This window comes from Eretmochelys imbricata, chromosome 17 (genome assembly GCF_965152235.1).
Source record: "Eretmochelys imbricata isolate rEreImb1 chromosome 17, rEreImb1.hap1, whole genome shotgun sequence".
Taxonomy (NCBI): Eukaryota; Metazoa; Chordata; order Testudines; family Cheloniidae; genus Eretmochelys; species Eretmochelys imbricata.
The window spans coordinates 23163593-23183493 of record NC_135588.1 but is presented as its reverse complement, the minus strand read 5'-3'; the positions used below and the strand labels follow the sequence as shown (position 1 = coordinate 23183493).

At 44.8% G+C, this 19901-nt stretch overlaps 1 protein-coding gene across 1 annotated transcript in view; it reads left to right on the top strand.

Moving 5' to 3' along the window:
• TSPOAP1 (TSPO associated protein 1) overlaps nt 1-19901 on the top strand; it is a 231866-nt gene that overhangs the window by 71238 nt on the left and 140727 nt on the right. Inside the window, exons 7-11 of the mRNA XM_077836656.1 lie at nt 286-369; nt 5126-5215; nt 9927-10049; nt 11163-11267; nt 11631-11681. Of these exons, the coding sequence (XP_077692782.1) occupies nt 286-369; nt 5126-5215; nt 9927-10049; nt 11163-11267; nt 11631-11681 (453 nt within the window). The remainder of the gene's footprint in view (nt 1-285; nt 370-5125; nt 5216-9926; nt 10050-11162; nt 11268-11630; nt 11682-19901) is intronic.

Here is a 19901-nt window from a genome sequence, read left to right as displayed (position 1 = left end):
GCTATGTCCAGAACTGAAAAGGTGGGAGGAGGAAAGGGGCCCATAAAAATAGCTGGTTAGCATACTGAGTTTTGTTTGGGCATTTCTTGTTGTCTTCTTAAGAGCTGTCGTTAACTTTTTTCAAATAATTTTCACAAAGAGATTTTCATGTGGAAGAGAAAAAGCTTGTGTGGAGTTAGATTAGGTAAGCTGTTTTGAATTTCACGTGCACCATGAGACATCTGGGATGCTGCTCTCTGTTTGGTCCAGTGTTTCTTCATGGCTTCCTTTGCTTTTCTTGTGTAGGAATTTGAGCTCAGGAAAAAGCGTAAAAAATGTGAAAACCTTGAACATGAAGTAAGGAAGAAGCACAAAAGATGCAAAGAATTGGTAAGCATTGTCTCTCTCTACAGCTGTGAGTTTGATGTTAGATGAATGGTTAGATTGCTGCATTCTTATTTGGGATTTTTTTCCTTGTTTAGCTAAAGTAATTTCTTTTCCGTCTCTTATTTCTCATTTCAACAAAATCACAAATGGGTCCCAACCTTTATAGCCTAAAGTTTAGTTCATTTAGTGTTTCAGCTGGTTGCAGACCAAATGTGTAGATTCTTCTGCATTAAATTAATCTTAATGTATGTAGTAGGGAAAAATAATTCCCTCCTCTTGAAGGATTGTTGGGTGAAATTCCCCCTGTGTTATGCGGGGTGTGGGTGTGTGTGTCTATGTGTGTCAGGTTAGAAGATATTAAAGGTCCCGACCAGTCTTAAAAATCAGTTGGGAGGAAAAATGTAATCAGAAAAATTTGAATGATGATTGGAATTGTTTAAGAATACTTCAAGAGAAGCCTAAAAAGCCACAGTCAAGGAAGAAGGCCATATTGGTTAAAAATATGACCTGCTTCAGAGAGGAAGTGAAGGCAGCTATAATATACATATAATATATATAAAAAACAAATGGAAGAAAGGGGAAGTTGACAGAAATGAATATAAATCCGTAGCAAGGAGTTGTAGAAAATTGATGAGGGAACAAAGAGACACAAGGAAAAATCAATGGCCAGCAGAGATAAGGACAATAAGGAGTTTTTTCAAGTATATTAGGAACAAAAATAATCCTGACACTAGTATTGGTCCATTATAAGGTGGAAATCGTAGAATTATCAGTAATAATGCAGAGAAGACAAAAGTGTTCATTAAATATTTCTGTTCTGTATTTGGGAATAGTGATGATATTATCATATCATATAATGACACTTTTTTCATTCCATTTGTATCTCAAGAGGATGTTAAATAGCAGCTACTAAAGTTAGCCATTTTTAAATCAGCAGGTCCAGATAACTTGCATCCAAGAGTTTTAAAAGAGCTGGCTCTGGGCCTTGCTGGACTATTAATGTTGATTTTCAATAAGTCTTGGAACACTGGGGAAGTTCCAGAAGACTGGAAGAAAGCTAAATGTGCCAGTATTTAAAAAGGGTAAATGTGATGACCTGGGTAATTATAGGACTGTCAATCTGACATCGATCCCAGGCAAGATAATGGAGTGGCTGTTATGGGAGTTGATTAATAAAGAATTAAAGGAGGGTACTCAAACTTATGCCAATCAATGTGATTTTATGTAAAATAGATCCTGTCAAACTAACTTGATATCACTTTTTATATGTTATAGTGTTTTAACAGCAAATTAGCCTGGGGACGGTATGCAAAAAGCAAAAGTTATTACAATAAAACTTAAAGCTAAATCCAAGGTTATAAAATATTACAATATTTATAAGGATTAAAAAGGAGATATGCCATTAATCTGTATATGATCCCTGTGCCACTTGCCTTTTCCTTATATCAGTGGCTGACCATGCCATATCCAATTGCTTATTAATATTCTCTATTCTCCACCTGATTAGGGATTTCACATTTTTAAACTTAAATCTAATTTCTGATTAGAAGAGTGGCTGGAGTATTATTTGGGAGACCAAGGATCTTTCTAATAAATTTGTTTTGAATCACTTCCTGTCTCTGGGATCAGACTATCCCCACATTTCTGCTCCATACAAAATTTGAGTGCATACCTTAGCCTCAAACACTCGAAAGGCTGGTGCAATAAAGTTTCCACCATGAGTGCAGGTAAAATGTAACACCACTTGCATTGAATCTGAGACCTTCTCTTTTGTTACCTGAATATTCGCATGACGCAAACCATTTTGTGAGAACCAGATACCCAGGTAGGGGAAAAGAGCTAACTTGTTCAGTATATTGTCATCAATCCTCCATTTATGCAACCACAGTCTCTGATGAAAGACAGTTCTGTTAGCTTTGGAGTAATTTATTGAAAGGGCTTCCCGGTGACAGTACCAAACACATTCTTATTTGATTTACAAATATGTGCCTCCTATGGGGAGAAAATTGTATGCACCTTTTGTTGATCTAAAATCAGCCTTTGAACTGATTGTTAGGGACCATCAGTGAGGCAAATTGGAGATTGCTGGAACAGATCCCTGATTACTACTTCTTTTAAGAGCTCTTCACAGACAAACAGTGGATAAACCTGGATGGGGGACTAACTGATTCTATCCCAGTTAGAAAGGAGGTTTGATGGGGGTGTCTAGTAGCCCCTTTTCTTTTTATCTTTTATGATGTGGTTTTAGCATTAAAAGGGGATCAGTATTTCCCCCCTAAAATCATGAATGCCCCTGTGTCTGTCATATGATATGCAGAGGATATGGTTCTATGGTCACAAATATCTCTAGCACTGAAGTGTTTATTACATGGATTTGGTATTTTTTTTGATGAGATTACTATTTTGGTTGATAAAGATAATAGTGTTGATGTTATATACTTAGGGCTTGTTTTCACGTACAGCACTACAGAGACACAGCTGCACCAGTAAAGCTGCTTTGCTTTAGTGAGGATGTTTCTATGCCGACAGGAAAGCTGCTCACGTGGGTGTAGTTAATCCACCTCTGCGACAGGCGGTAGCCATGTTGATGTGCTGCCGACATAGTGCTGTCTACGTGGCGGGTTAGGTCAGCATAACTACATTGCTCAGTTGTGTGGATTTTTCACTAAGTGAAGTAGTTATACCAATATATGTCTGTCCTGCAGACCTGGCCATAGACATCTGTAAGGCATTTGACTTGGTACCACACGACATTTTGATTACAAAAATTAGAAAAATATAAAATTAACAGGCTGTTTGTAGTGTTGTTGTAGCCGTGTTTGTCCCAGGATATTAGAGACAAGGTGGGTGAGGGAATATATTTTATTGGACCAACTTCTATTGGTGAAAGAGACAAGCTTTCGAGCTACACAGAGCTCTTCCTCAGGTCTGGGGACGGTACTTGGAGCATCACAGCTAAAGGAAAGGTGGAACAGATTGTTTAGCGCAAGTAGTTAACACCTATTCTATGAGACCATTCATGGTGAAGTGGCCCGTTCACCTCTCTCCAGTCACAGGACAAAACAAGGGGTTAGTGGGTTACAGGTTGTTGCAATATGCCATAAAATTCAATATCTTTGAGTCTGTGATTTTTAGTGTCTAGTAAAGTTATGAATTTAAGCTCCCAAGATCTTCTTTTGAAGATGTTGTTCATTTTTCCTTTGAGGATGAGGACTGAGAGGTCAGATATAGAGTGATGGTGAAGTGTTCACCCACAGGTGACAGGGTGTTTTTTCTTGTATCATTTTTCTGTGTGTGTAGGACCCATGGACTAAAAGGTGTGTTGTGGGGTGTGTTGATTATTGTAGCAGTGGAGCTATGTGTGCAGGTTTCGCATCTGTTGTTCTGGCAGGGTCTGGTGCTGCTTTGACTTGGTGGGTCCTGGTTTGCTAAACAATCTGTTCTACCTTGTATTTAGTTGTGACACTCACAGGACATTTCCCAGACCTGACGAAGGGCTCTGTGTAGCCTGAAAACTTGTCTCTCTCACCAACAGAAGTTATCCCATTAAAAGATAGTCCCTCACCCACATTGTCTCTATAAAATTTACGTGGGACACATTAAATTAATTAAAAGCTGGTTAACTGATAGGTCTCAAAATGTAATTGTAAATGGGGAATCGTCACTGAATGAGTGTATTTTTAATGGGGTCCCGCAGGTATTGGTTCTTGGTCTTGTGCTGTTTAACATTTTTATCAATGACCTGGCAGAAAACATAAAATTAACCCCCTACTCTGGGCTGCTGCACTCTCCCTGGCTCTGCTCTGGGCTGCTGCAAGGGCCCTGAGCTCTTGGCTCCATCATCGACTTGCCCACCCTGACAATCTGGCTGACTTGGAGTGCTGGCCTCTCCCCATTGACCCTGGGGACCTGTCAGTCCCTGGATCCTGACTCCTCTTCAGCCCTTCCCCTTTCTCCTGGTATTGACAGGGGACCAACCAAAAAACCACTACGTTTCAGTAAGGGGCCAACAGCCCCCTTATACATCTCCCAGCAGAGCCTTGGCTATTGCACTGCTAATGGTGTGATCTTTGGGAATGTGAAGAAAAGTGCCCTGTAGGAACAGGGATGCAGGAGCCACTGTTACCCTCATGGGGTCTGTTTTAATCATGTCTTGACCACAAATTGATTTAGGGCCAGATTCTGGTCGCCTGACTCATGTTGGGTAGCACCAAGTCACTGAAGTCAGCAGGGCAGGTTGTGGGATACGATGCTGTTCATTCACTGTGTGTAAGAGTGTCAGAACCTGACCCCCAATGGCTATGATAGGACTGGCTGACCCTAGATTATTTGGTGACCGCAGAGGAATTGGATTGTGAGTCTCTCTGCAGAGGGAATTTGTGCCAAGTGGGTGTCCAGGAGATGTTTGATGGTCAGTAACAGCCTGTTTTCCTTCTCTGGAGTTTTTGACATCTACCACAATGTGTGTTTGTGTGTGGGAGAGAATGAAATTCAGTAAACTTCTTCCATTACTATAGCGACCACTCATCATTCTGTGGTGATCACCCAGCCTGGGGAAAATCTTCGTCTCCCCATATCACCACTCACGTTTATGTGAGCTGCATCTCCTAGGTCTGCAAGAGTGGGCATCAAGGCACAGAACTATAATCTTCTCCTGCAATCAGCCAGGTGCAGCTCAGCCTCCTAGTTCCCTCTTGCCTGGGCAAAGCAGTTAATCAGAGAACTTTAGTATAGTAACAAGATCATTCTCTCTGGACAGGAAATCCAGCTGCAAGTGGTGCAGGGTGAAAATGCACGGCTGGCTCAGGAGAACACTCAACTAAATGGAAAGGCGGAATGGGCACGACAGGTAACCAGGGATACTCTTGTTCCGTCAATGGAGCATTAGCTTCTATTTTATGTTTATGTCAACATTGCAAAACTCCTCTACCAAGCAGAGCTTATCACAGGACTAAGACAAAGCAGTAGCCCAGATTCAAAGTGTAGTTACCAATGGCTGGCTGTGAAACTGGGAGACTGTATCTAGTGGGATCCTGTAGGTGTCAGTCCTGGATCTGTTACTATGTAATATTTTCATTAATTACTTGGATAATGGAGTGAAGAGTGTGCTTATACAATTTGCAGGGGACACCAGGCTGGGAGGAGTTGCTAGCACTTTGAAGGACAGGATAAGAATTCAAAACGACCTTGAGAAATTGGAGAATTGGTCTGAATTCAACAAGATGAAATTCAATAAACAAGTGCCAAGTGCTACACTTAGGAAGGAAAAAATCAAATGCACAACTACAAAAAGGGGAATAACTGATTAGGTGATAATACTGCAGAAAAGGATCTAGGGGTTATAGTGGATCACAAATTAATTATGAGTCAACAATGTGATGCAGCTATGAAAAAGGCTAATATTATTCTGGGGCATATTAACATGAGCATCATAGGTAGGACACAGGAGGTAATTTCCCCATTTTACTTAGCACTGTGAGGCCTCAGCCATGGGCGGCGGGTAATGGAGGCTGGAGGAGGCTCAGGCTCCCCAAACTTCTGCTAATGCTCCCCGCCATGGTCTTGGGCCAGGCCGTGGCAGGGCTCAGAGCTCTGCTGGGCGGCCTGGGCCCAGAGCTCAGCCCAAGCCTCCTCCGGGCTGCTCTGGGCATTGTCGGGCTGGTCAGGGCTCAGGGCTGCTCCGGGCACCAGCAGGGTTTGGACCAGGGCGAGGAAGGGAGGGCTTGGGTGGAAGGGGTAGGGTGAGGCCTTGGGCGGAAGAGGCAGGGAAGGGGGCTAGCCTCCCTGAACAGGGGTTGCACGCGCTGCCCATGGTAATTCTGGGCACCACACTTTAGGAAAAATGGGAACAAACTGGAGAGAGCCCAGAGCAGAGCAACACAAATTTTAAAAGGTTTAGAAACCCTGACCTATGAGGAAAGGTTAAAAAAAACCAAAAACCTGGGCCTGGTTAGTCTTGAGAAAAGCAGACTGAGGTGGGGACCTGATCAGTCTTCAAATATGTGAAGGGCTGTTATAAAGATGACAGTGATCAATTGTCCTCCATATCTACTGAAGATAGGATGAGAAGTCATGGGCTTAATCTACAGCAAAGGAGATTTAGGTTCAATATTAGGAAAAACTTTCCAACTGTAAGGGTAGTTAAGCTTTGGAACAGGCTTCCAAGGGATGTTGTGGAATCCCCATCACTGGAAGTTTTTAAGAGCAGGTTGGACAAACATCTGTCAGCGATGGTCTAGGTTTACTCAGTCCTGCCACAGCGCAGTGGCCTGGACTTGATGATCTCTTGAAGTCCCTTCCAGTCCTACCTTTCTATGATTCTGTGATTCTCCACGGTGATTTCTGCTGTTGTAATGCTTGATGAGGGGCCTTGTATGGGGCTCGTTGGGTCCACCATGGGGTGATTACAATGGAGGATCGTGGTGTCAAGGTTCCTTCCCCACTCTGAACTCTAGGGTATAGATGTGGGGACCTGCCTGAAAGACCCCCTAAGCTTATTCTTACCAGCTGAGGTTAAAAACTTCCCCAAGGTACAAACTTTGCCTTGTCCTTGAACAGTATGCTGCCACGACCAACGTTTTAAACAAAGAACAGGGAAAGAGCCCGCTTGGAGACGTCTTCCCCCAAAATATGCCCCCCTAAGCCCTACACCCCCTTTCCTGGGGAAGGCTTGATAATGATCCTCACCAATTGGTACAGGTGAACACAGACCCAAACCCTTGGATCTTAAGAACAATGAAAAATCAATCATGTTCTTAAAAGAAGAATTTTAATTAAAGAAAAGGTAAAAGAATCACCTCTGTAAAATCAGGATGGTGAATACCTTACAGCGTAATCAGATTCAAAACACAGAGAATCCCTCTAGGCAAAACCTTAAGTTACAAAAAGAAACAAAAACAGGAATACACATTTCCTCCAGCACAGCTTATTTTACAAGCCATTAAACAAAAGAAAATCTAATGCATTTTCTAGCTAGATTACTTACTAACTTTACAGGAGTTGTAAGACCTGCTTTCCTGATCTGTTCCTGGCAAAAACATCACACAGACAGACAAAACCCTTTCCCCCCCTCCAGATCTGAAAGTATCTTGTCCCCTTATTGGTCATTTTGGGTCAGGTGCCAGCGAGATTACCTTAGCTTCTTAACTCTTTACAAGTGAAAGGGTTTTTCCTCTGGCCAGGAGGGATTTTATAGCACTGTATACAGAAAGGTGGTTACCCTTCCCTTATCTTTATGACATGCGGCCATAAACTTCTCTCCATAGCTGGGGCATAAGTGGGGGGCAGTGCTGGCTGAGGGCAGGGTGTACCCTGGGGAGCAGGGGAGAGACCCAGTGCAATTTACAGCTGCCTTTGCCTGATGGAAACCCTGAAGCAGGACAGGAGGCAGCAACATCAGCTGCATTCCTGGTGTGAATCCCCCTAAGGGTGCAGGTGGGGTAATTATGGTGCCAAGTTTGCGGCCTGGCTTTTTAGGACGTGAGTACGCTCTCTGGCATTACCCCCAGTAAATAACTGCACGGTGGTCATAACAAACAGGAAAATCAAAATCACACAGATGCACAGAGCAGCAAGGAAAAAAGTAAGAAAATAATTCATCATATTGGCTGCAGGCGTTAAGGTAACCATAAGGCACACACTAACAAGTAAAGGGAAGATTTTATATGTGCATAAATGGGTGGGAATTGATAAAGGTTTTGTATAGGGGGCAGGATCCCTCAAAGATGTGGTTTCTTAACTCAGCTCCTTCTCTCAACATAAGTGAGGCAAAAAGCCAAATTTTACACTGGGTTTCACTCTGAAGACTGGTCATTTTCCCCATGATTAGGACTTCCTAGATCTTCACAAGCCACCTGTCAGAAAGGGAGCATTAGCCTTACACTGGTGATCTTAGTTGCTCATAATACCCACGTTATAGTTCATTCTGCTTAGATCTAAAGACTAATCATCAGCACCTTATATGGTGAATGTAGGGGAGAACACAATACATCACAATACATTTGCGGATGATACTGAACTGGGAGGAGTGGTAGGTACGCTGGAGGGCAGGGATAGGATTCAGAGGGACCTAGTCAAATTGGAGGTTTGGGCCAAAAGAAATCTGATGAGGTTCAATAAGGATAAGTGCAGGGTCCTGCACTTAGGACGGAAGAACCCAATGCACCGCTACAGACTAGGGACCGAATGGCTAGGCAGCAGTTCTGCAGAAAAGGACCTAGGGGTGACAGTGGACGAGAAGCTGGATATGAGTCAGCAGTGTGCCCTTGTTGCCAAGAAGGCCAATGGCATTTTGGGATGTATAAGTAGGGGCATAGCGAGCAGATCGAGGGACGTGATCGTCCCCCTCTATTCGACATTGGTGAGGCCTTATCTGGAGTACTGTGTCCAGTTTTGGGCCCCACACTACAAGAAGGATGTGGAGAAATTGGAGAGAGTCCAGCGAAGGGCAACAAAAATGATTAGGCATCTGGAACACATGACTTATGAGGAGAGGCTGAGGGAACTGGGATTGTTTAGTCTGCGGAAGAGAAGAATGAGGGGGGATTTGATAGCTGCTTTCAACTACCTGAGAGGTAGTTCCAGAGAGGATGGTTCTAGACTATTCTCAGTGGTGGAAGAGGACAGGACAAGGAATAATGGTCTCAAGTTGCAGTGGGGGAGGTTTAGGTTGGATATTAGGAAAAACTTTTTCACTAGGAGGGTGGTGAAACACTGGAATGCGTTGCCTAGGGAGGTGGTGGAATCTCCTTCCTTAGAAGTTTTTAAGGTCAGGCTTGACAAAGCCCTGGCTGGGATGATTTAAGTGGGTATGGGTCCTGCTTTTGAGCGGGGGGTTGGACTAGATGACCTCCTGAGGTCCCTTCCAACCCTGATATTCTATGATTCTATGATTCTATGATCAGGTTACAATTCTGTTCAACCCGAAGCACAAATCTCTGTGTTTATTCTTGCTGTGTCCAGGTTTTATGGCCTGGCTCTCCACAGTCTCTCCAGCATAAATCATGTTCAGAAAACCTCACATTTGGGATGGGAGATTACTTCAGTAGCAAATGCAGGCTGTGTGAATAACCATTAGTCATAATTAAGAAAGATACAAATATATGAATATTTTCCTAATGTTATGTTTGATCACAAATGTGAGGAAAGATGGGTTTACTTGACTGCCAATGGGATGGGAGGAGATGTGGCGGTCCCGTGTTTGCCAATGGGAGAGTAAAAGACATAGGTTCATGTCCCTGCCAATGGAAGGTGTGTCTAAGTCTAAGATAACAAGGAGTCTGGTGGAACCTTACAGAGTAACAGATTTATTTGGGCATAAGCTTTCATGAAAAACCACTTGAAGTGGTTTTTTACCCATGAAAGCTTATGCCCAAATAAATCTGTTAGTCTTTAAGGTGCCACCAGACTCCTTGTTGCTTTTGTGGATACAGCCTAACGTGGCTACCCCCTGATACTTAAGTCTAAGATGTGGTTCAAACTGTGAAAAATGATGGACCGCCATTATTTATACAAAGTGTGCCTGAGGCTGTTTGTAGTAATACACTATCCTCTTTCCACAGGTTGAATCTGAAAATGCTGACCTGAAGTTACAGGTTGTTGTAGTTACTAAGGAACGAGATTCTGCTCTTCAGAAGAGCCAAGGACTCCAAACCAAGCTGGAGAATCTAGAGCAGGTGCTGAAGGTTAGTCGAATTCAGAGCTTCTGAAAAGGCTATTGAAACACTAAACACTGTTTTGATTGGTTTGATCAGGAAAGGACATGAAGTTCCCCCTCTCTTACTTACAGTGTTTGATCTATCTAAGCTAGTGATTTAGTTAATCCAATGCTATTTCGAAAGGGCTTGTTAGAGGAATGTCTAAGGTCTGCCATAAGCAGCAAGAAGAGAGACCTAGGAATGTGTCTCCTTGGCTGTGGGTAATATGGGAGAGAAGCGATTGCTATTATTTCCTGTTGCAGTTGGAGATTTATGATGCACCATGATTCCCTGGTGCTCCTTGATCACCACAGACAGTAGTCTGTCAGGCTGGGAGCCCACCTGGGCTGTGATACAGTGGAAGCCAGCCAGGTTGGAGGGATGTGGTTGATTTCCTGCAGTATGAAGAAAAGGAGTACTTGTGGCACCTTAGAGACTAACCAATTACAAGTACTCCTTTTCTTTTTGCGAATACAGGCTAACACGGCTGTTACTCTGATTCCTGCAGTATGTGATTGATTTCCTGCAGTATGATTTCCTGCAGTTGTTTGGGTCTCCTATGTATAGTTTCACTGTTAGTGGCTTTCCCTACTTAGGGAGTTTCTCAAACTGGGCTCCTCTGGCTTCTACAAGAAGATTCTCATTTCAGATATCTGGTTTTTGACAAGTGCCTTGTCTGTTGAGAGTGACTCTAAATTATGCTGGCTGCTGTGGTTCCACAGGGACTGCTTTGCCGGCTGAGGACTGGCCAGAGTGCTGTGTGTGTTGGCCCTGCCCTGTTGGCATAAATGGCATACCGCTCCTCTCCATGCACTCTGCATCTGAGGGGGAAGCTGGTGGTGTAAAGCTGTCTGAAGCCACTATGAACCCCGTTTATATTGATGGAGTGGCTTGGAGAGCTTTGGGAGGCCAAGGATCTGCCCAATATGTGCTGGAACCCCACCCCTGAAAGTAACCTCCCCGTTTTTTAATTAGTCCGTGAAAAACACTTGGTCTGTTAATTGCCATCAGGAAAGCATGGAGGATGAGGCCCTCAGTAGAGCTCCGAGAGGCAATGCTTCAACAATGCCTCCCCTAAATTGTGTGTGACTTCTTCTCCAGCATATGAGAGATGTGGCTGAGCGAAGGCAGCAGCTGGAGGCTGAACACGAGGAAGCCCAGCTCGCACTGCAGGCGAAACAAGAGGAAGTCAGATGGTTGCAGCAGGTATGCAGTGAGTGCAAGACAGTGAGAAAATGGACACTTTAACTCTCTGAATCCCACCATGGAAAGAGATGGAACTCCTGCATTGTCTCCTTGGTGGGACTGTGCAGGGAGGAGGTATGTGTGAGTTTACCAGATAAACTAATCCAGGGAAGTGAACTCTGATACCTGGGCACTACAAGGGGCTGTTCTCATGCATGACAATTCTAATCTGCAAAGGCTCTTTGTCCACAGAGCAGGGATGTCTCTTGTCCTGTTGTTCTGTTCTTTTAAATCTATCTTGCAGCCTATTGAGATGCTGACAGCAGAAGTGAGCTTTCTGAGGGGTGTTTGGTCAGTAACTCCTTGTCTCCTGTTTGACTTCAGGCCCAGGAAGAGGCAAAAAGGGATCATGAAGGAGCAGTGCAGCTACTAGAGGTAAGATGGAAAGGCAAAATCAGCCAGGAGTTTGCAAATTTGCAAAAAGAAAAAAAGCCAGGTGTTTGCAAATTTGGTCTCCAAGAGCTTTGTTTCTCTGTGGGCTGATGTTCCTGGGTCAGAATGTTCCCTAGCAAACACTGCAAGTGGTAGACCTGTCTCTTTACAGTGCGGCGCACACTTATCTGTCACTCAGGCGAGTAGCCATTAGGGCTAGAATTTTCAAGAGCTTGAAACCTGGCATACTGATCGTCTTGGAAAATCTGCCCTAAGACTGTTTACTCAGTTCAGGTTTTCAGACAATGACCATCACTGTGGTGCCTGTATATCTTCCAGTGATGCATTAAGCAACATAACTGTCATGTCTGCAGCCTTCTCCATGACTTTCTGCATATGGGTTTTTGGTTGGTTGGTTTTTACGTTATGTGGTCTATGCTGTTATTACAGGAGACATGGCAAAGATGCGGTTTAGCTCTTGGAACGGAAAGTGGTGAGGGTAGTTCTGTGATCCAGCAGGAATGAATGCCACAGTCCTCCAAAGTGCCAGTCCTTCCCATTGCTCTGCCCCCTGTACAAACAAGCTTTATCGTTGTGGTAGCCAACTCCATTATGCCAGTGGAGAGAAGTGATGACCATAGTTTTGATCCCAAGCATGAGGTGATCTCTTAGATAACCTGGGCCCAAACTGTTTAGAGGCATAATGACAAAGGACCAACAGTTTCAACTTGATATCATGCTTTAGGGGAATCCAGTGCAGTGAGTGGGGGCCAGGTTTGATGCCTATGGAGTGAGCTGCTGCATTCTCCATCAGTTGTAATTTTCTCAGTGCTGAACCTTCCAAGCCCAAGTAAGCTGCTTTCTTACAGTGTGGTTGGCGGGTAATGAAGGTATGTGCTGTCGAGGGCAACTCTTCCTCTCCAGTGATGGAACACAGTCAGAAATGGCAGAATGCATTTCTTGTGACCTCGGCTCTGTGAGAGCTTGGTGTCAGTGAGGAGTCTATAAGAACCTGTGAAGTCAGCTGAGCAGGTATGGGTATGTGTCTTTGACTGGTGGAGATTGTGCAAGGTCTCCTCTGCCAACCAGTAGCTTTAACTAACCCTTTCTCATCTTTGTTCCAGGGCATCCAGGTTAGCTTGGTGCCAATGGCACTGCTGTCTGTTGTAAAGAGTAAATAGCTAGAGCTGTGTCTCAGCTACACCTTGTTGTCATTTGACCTTGTGATGTCTCACCAGTTCAGCAGGCTGCTGCATTTTGACGTTAAATAGATCATTGTGGAGCTCCAAAAGTAAGAGGCCTGGGGGTGAAGGTGCAGGTGCAGGTTCACACAGTGACCCTTTGGGTGTGTTCCTCCAGAAAGTGGTCAGACTGTTCCAGTTCTTTCATTAGCCACTGCCATCTTGCTTAGATGGGACAGCAATATCTTGTGGCTGACTGTGTTGAATGCTGCAGAGTCCAGAGATTTGAGAATGGACATCAGTCTTCCACTGACACAAAAGACTGACCACCAATTCCACTGCCTGTTTCCTGACCACGTGCTGACCTGAATCTGGATTGTGGCATGTCTAGGATATGGCTTCTGCTAGAGGAGTTTCAAGCTGGCATTTAGCTAGCTCCTTAACAAGCTTGTTCAGGGAAGAAAGGTTTAATATTTGCAATAGTTAGCTAGGTCCATTACCTCCAAGGTGCCTTTCTTCAGTTTGGGTAGACTATTGCATGTTTGAAGGAAAAAGGCAAAGAATGAATCTCCCCTAAGATGTTGGTTATGCCTGTCAGAAGAGGCTCCAGCAGTTGGTGATCCTCTGTCATAGAATCGTAGAAGACTAGAGTTGGAAGAGACCCTAGGAGGCCACCCAGTCCAACCCCTTGCTCAAAGCAGGATCAACACCAATTAAATCATCCCAGTCAGGGCTTTGTCAAGCTAGGCCTTAAAAACCTCTAAGGATGGAGATTCCACCACCTCCCAAGGGAACCCATTCCAGTGCTTCACCACCCTCCTAGTGAAATAGTGTTTCCTAATTTCCAACCTAGACCTCCCCCACTGCAACTTGAGACCATTGCTCCTTGTTCTGTCATCTGGCATCACTGAGAACAGCTGAGCTTCATCCTCTTTGGAACCCCCCTTCAGGTAGTTGAAGGCTTCTATCAAATCCCCCCTCACTCTTCTTCTCCCTAGAAAAGAAGCCGTGTTCCCTCAGCCTCTCCTCATAAGTCATGTGTCCCAGCCCCCTAATCATTTTCGTTGCCCTCCGCTGGACTCTCTCCAATTTGTCCACATCCTTCTTGTAGTGGGGGGCCCAAAACTGGATGCAGTACTCCAGATGTGGCCTCACCGGTGCTGAATAGATGGGAATAACCACATCCCTTAATCTACTGGCAATGCTCCTACTAATGCAGCCCAATATGTGGTTAGCCTTCTTGGCAACAAGGGCACACTGTTGACTCGTATCCAGCTTCTCATCCACTGTAACCCCTAGGTCCTTTTCTGCAGAACTGCCACATAGGCAGTCCGTCCTCAGGCTATAGCAGTGCATGGGATTCTTCCGTCCTAAGTGGAGGACTCTGCACTTGTCCTTGTTGAACCTCATCAGATTTCTTTCCCAATTCTCCAATTTGTTTAGGTCACTCTGGACCCGATTCCTACCCTCCAGCATATCTGCCCCTCCCCGCATGTTAGTGTCATCTGTGAACTTGCTGAGGGTGCAATCTATCCCGCCATCCAGATCATTAATGAAGATGTTGAACAAAACCGGCCCCAGGACCAAACCCTGGGGCACTCCGTTTGATACCGGCTGCCCCCAACTAGACATCAAACCGTTGATCATTACCCATTGACCCGACTATCTAGCCAGCTTTCTGTCCACCTTATAGTCCATTCATCTAATCCATACTTCTTTAACTTGCTGGCAAGAATACTGTGGGAGACCATATCAAAAGCTTTGCTAAAATCAAGGTATATCATGCCCACCACTTTCCCCATATCCACAGAGCCAGTTATCTCATCATAGAAGGCAATAAGGTTGGTCAGGCATGACTTGTCCTTGGTGAATCCATGTTGACTGTTCCTAATCACCTTCCCCTTCTCTACGTGCTTCAGAAAGGATTCCTTGAGGATCTGCTCCATGATTTTTCCGGGGACTGAGGTGAGGCTGACCAGTCTATATTCCCTGGTTTCTCCTACTTCCTTTTAAAGATGGGCACTATATTTGCCTTTTTCCCAGTCATCTGGTACCTCCCCCGATTGCCATGAGTTTTCAAAGATAATGACCAATGGCTCTGCAATCACATCAGCCAACTCCCTCAGCACCCTAGGATGCAGTGCATCTGGCCCCACGGACTTGTGCATGTCCAGCTTTTCTAAATAGTTCCGAACTACTTCTTTCACCACTGAGGGCTGCTCACCTCCTCCCCAAACTGTGCTGCCCCGTGCAGCAGTCTGGGAGCTGACTTTGTGAAGACCAAGGCAGAAAAAGCATTTGAGTACATTAGCTTTTTCCACATCCTCTGTCACTAGGTTGCCTCCCCCATTCAGTAAGGATCCCACACTTTCCCTGACCTTCTTCTAGTTGCTAACATACCTGTAGAAACCCTTCTTGTTACTCTTAACATCCTTGCTAGCTGCAACTCCAATTGTGCTTTGGCCTTCCTGATTTCACTCCTGCATGCCCAAGCAATATTTTTATACTCCTCCCAAGTCAGCTGTCCCAGTTTCAACTTCTTGTAAACTTCCTTTTTTTGTTTAAGCTCACCTGAGATTTCTCTGTTAAACCAAGCTGGTTGCCTGCCCTATTTGCTATTCTTTCTGCACATCAGGATGGTTTGTTCCTGCGCCCTCAATAAGGCTTCTTGAAAATACAGTCATCTCTCCTGGACTCCTTTCCCCCTCATTTTAGCTTCCCAGGGGATCCTGCCCATCAGTTCCCCGAGGGAGTCAAAGTCTGCTTTTCTGAAGTCTAAGGTCCGTATTCTGCTGTTCTCCTTTCTTCCTTGTGTGAGGATCCTGAACTCGATCATCTCATGGTCACTGTTCCCCAGGTTGCCACCCATTTCTACTTCCCCCACCAATTCTTCCCTGTTTGTGAGCAGCTGGTCAAGAGGAGCACAGCCCCTAGTTGGTTCCTCCAGCACCTGCAGCAGGAAGTTGTTCCCAACACTCTCCAAAAACTTCTTGGATTATCTCTGCACTGCTGTATTGCTCTCCCAGCAGATATCAGGGTGATTGAAGTCCCCCATGTCTCCACCTGGCAGACAAGGAGCTGCACTGCAATCCAGTGACAATAGGAAGGAAAAAGAGAGAGAAAAATATTCTGTTTTAAAAAACCATTTTAATCTAATCCAGGGCCACAACCATTAAAATGCTATAAAGATAGTTATAGTTATTGTCTGGTGTCACTGCAGTGACACCAGACAATAACTATAATTATGTTAGAATCATAGAATATCAGGGTTGGAAGGGACCTCAGGAGGTCATGTAGTCCAACCCCCTGCTCAAAGTAGGACTGATCCCCAATTAAATCATCCCAGCCAGGGCTTTGTCAAGCTTGACCTTAAAAACTTCTAAGGAAGGAGATTCCACCACCTCCCTAGGTAATGCATTCCAGTGTTTCACCACCCTCCTAGTGAAAAAGTTTTTCCTAATATCCAACCTAAATCTCCCCCACTGCAACTTGAGACCATTACTCCTTGTTCTGTCATCTGCTACCACTGAGAACAGTCTAGAGCCATCCTCTTTGGAACCCCCTTTCAGGTAGTTGAAAGCAGCTATCAAATCCCCCCTCATTCTTCTCTTCTGTAGACTAAACAATCCCAGTTCCCTCAGTCTCTCCTCATAACTCATGTGTTCCAGTCCCCTAATCATTTTTGTTGCCCTCCACTGAACTCTCTCCAATTTTTCCACATCCTTCTTGTAGTGTGGGGCCCAAAACTGGACACAATACTCCAGATGAGGCCTCACCAGTGTCGAATAGATGGGAACGATCACGTCCTTCGATCTGCTGGCAATGCCCCTACTTATACATCCCAAAATGCCATTGGCCTTCTTGGCAACAAGGGCTCACTGTTGACTCATATCCAGCTTCTCGTCCACTGAAACCCCTAGGTCCTTTTCTGCAGAACTGCTGCCTAGCCATTCGGTCCCTAGTCTGTAGCGGTGCATGGGATTCTTCTGTCCTAAGTGCAGGACTCTACCCTTGTCCTTGTTGAACCTCATCAGATTTCTTTTGGCCCAATCCTCCAATTTGTCTAGGTCCCTCTGTATCCTATCCCTACTCTCCAGCGTATCTACCTCTCCTCTCAGTTTAGTGTCATCTGCAAACTTGCTGAGGGTGCAATCCACACCATCCTCCAGATCATTTATGAAGATATTGAACAAAATCGGCCCTAGGACCGACCCTTGGGGCACTCCACTTGATACCGGCTGCCAGCTAGACATGGAGCCATTGATCACTACCCGTTGAGCCCGACAATCTAGCCAGCTTTCTGTCCATCTTATAGTCCATTCATCCAGCCCATACTTCTTTAACTTGCTGGCAAGAGTACTGTGGGAGACCGTGTCAAAAGCTTTGCTAAAGTCAAGGAACAACACGTCCACTGCTTTCCCTTCATCCACAGAACCAGTTATCTCGTCATGGAAGGCAATTAGATTAGTCAGGCATGACTTACCCTTGGTGAATCCATCCATCTTATAATGCTGTTTGGGTGCCTTAACTGTGTATTCCCAAATTATAATACGTGTGTATTGCTTTTCAGCATAGCCTTAATTCTGAACAGAGGTTTGTCCTCACTTCCCTGCTGGAAGCTTGCGCTCAGTAATAAAATTAGATTTAGAAGATGACTCCACTGTGGAGGTTATTGCCTATCTTTATTCTTTCTCTGGCTGCTAATGAAAGTTCAGTTCAGTGTCTGTCCCATCAGGCCAAGATCTTGAGCTAGTAATTAATTCTTCTTTGAGTAGTGTCCTGACGGGTGCTCCACTCTCGGTGTGCTAGCGCCCCCTGTGCCTGCAATTGGAGATTTCTCATAACATTGTCTGTTTGGCCCGTGCATGTGTGTTAGGCAGTCTCGTGTCCCGTGCTGTTGTTATGTCACACTACGCAGGAGAAACGCTTTCCGTTCCTTCTCGACCGCCTTGGCCTGAGACGGAGCTCTGGCAGTTGCCTCAGAGAGATTTCCTCAACTTTATCCTCTTTTCTTTTTAATAGTTAGTCAGAGTCTTAATGTGAGTTTCAATAGTTAGTAAATAGTAGTAGTAGTGTATTTTGTCATCTTTTTATTTTTTTGAGAATTTTATTTCTTTTATTTTCTCTCGTGTTGCATTTAGATAGGTACTAGTTCATAGACTCATAGACTGACAGATATTAAGGTGAGGAGGGACCATTATGATCATCTAGTCTGACCTCCTGCACAATGCAGGCCACAGAATCTCACCCACCCACTCCTGCAATAAACCTCTCACCTCTGTCTGAGCTATTGAAGTCCTCAAATCGTGGTTTAAAGACTTCAAGGCGCGGAGAATCCTCCAGCAAGTGACCCGTGCCCCAAGCTACAGAGGAAGGCGAAAAACCCCCAGGGCCTCTTCTAATCTGCCCTGGAGGAAAATTCCTTCCTGACCTCAAATATGGCGATCAGCTGAACCCTGATCATGTGGGCAAGATTCACCAGCCAGATACCCAGGAAAGAATTCTCTGTAGTAACTCAGATCCCACCCCATCTAACATCCCATCATAGGCCGTTGGGCCTATTTACCATGAATCTTTAAAGATCAATTAATTGCCAAAATCATGTTATCCCATCATACCATTTCCTCCATAAGCTTATCGAGTTTAATCTTAAAGCCAGATAGGTCTTTTGCCCCCACTGCTTCCCTTGGAAGACTATTCCAGAACTTCACTCCTCTGACGGTTAGAAACCTTCGTCTAATTTCAAGTCTAAACTTCCCGATGGCCAGTTTATATCCATAGTTAGTTAGTAGTATTCTTTATGGGGAGGTTATGCCCAGTTCTCCTGGCTTCAAATGGAAGTCATCTAGTCCAACCCCCTGCTCAAAGTAGGACCAACACCAACTAAATCATCCCAGCCAGGGCTTTGTCAAGCCAGGCCTTAGAGGTTTTTAAGGATGGAAATTCCACCACCTCCCTAGGTAACCCATTCCCGGGCTTCAACACCCTCCTAGTGAAAAAGTTTTTCCTAATATCCAATTTAAACCTCCCACACTGCAACTTGAGACTATTTCTCCTTCTGTCATCTGCCACCACTGAGAACAGCCGAGCTCCATCCTCTTTAGAACTCCCTTTCAGGTAGTTGAAGGCTTCTATCAAATCCCCCCTCGCTCTTCTCTTCTTTAGATTAAATAAGACCAGTTCCCTCAGCCTCTTCTCATAAGTCATGTGCCCCTTAATCTTATTCTTCGGCTTCCTTCTAATTTAGAAACACCAGTTTTCAGGTGTTAATAGCAAAGTACAATCCTTGAATTGTACCAAGATGAACTATTTTGTGGATCACCTACTGAAAGAGCCCAAAGAGCAGTTCCAGGCAATTATTGTGGAGGGCCAACTACTTGCCAGAACAGCTCTACAAACCTCCCTTGATGCCGCTGATACTGCTTCCTGTTTGATTGCTACAGTGATAGTTATGTGAGGGGTTTCCTGGCTCCAACTCCTTGGATTCCCAAAAGAGGTCCAGAATACAGTAGAGGACCTCTCTTTTGATGGGTCTAAGTTGTTCGCAGATAGCACAGACAAGTCTCTGCAAATATTAAGGGACTCTAGAGCTACCGTATGGTCTCTTGGTATTTCCACACTCACCTACAAGAGAAAGCTCAACAAGTCCCAAAAGACCCAGTGATCCCACCTTGCCCAATTCATTACCTCCCAGAGGTCGTATGAACTGCACCAGAAGAGGCAGAGATTCCAGAGGAGGAAACAATCCACTTCTCAACCTCCTGCCTTGCAACTATCCACCTCCAAGCAGCAATTCTGATGGGTTGGTAGAGGGCTTGAATTACCATCCTCATCCTCTTCAGCTGCACCGATTCACCAGCCTTCCTCCCTTCAGTGACCGCCTTCAGCACTTCAGGTGGACTTGGGAGTTGATCACTACGGACAAGTGGGTTTTAGTGATCATCTTCACAGGATACACTATCCACTTTACTACACTTCCATCAATAAACCCCCCTTCCCTGTCCCTCTCACAAGAGCTTGCTTCTTCAAGAAGGAGACACTC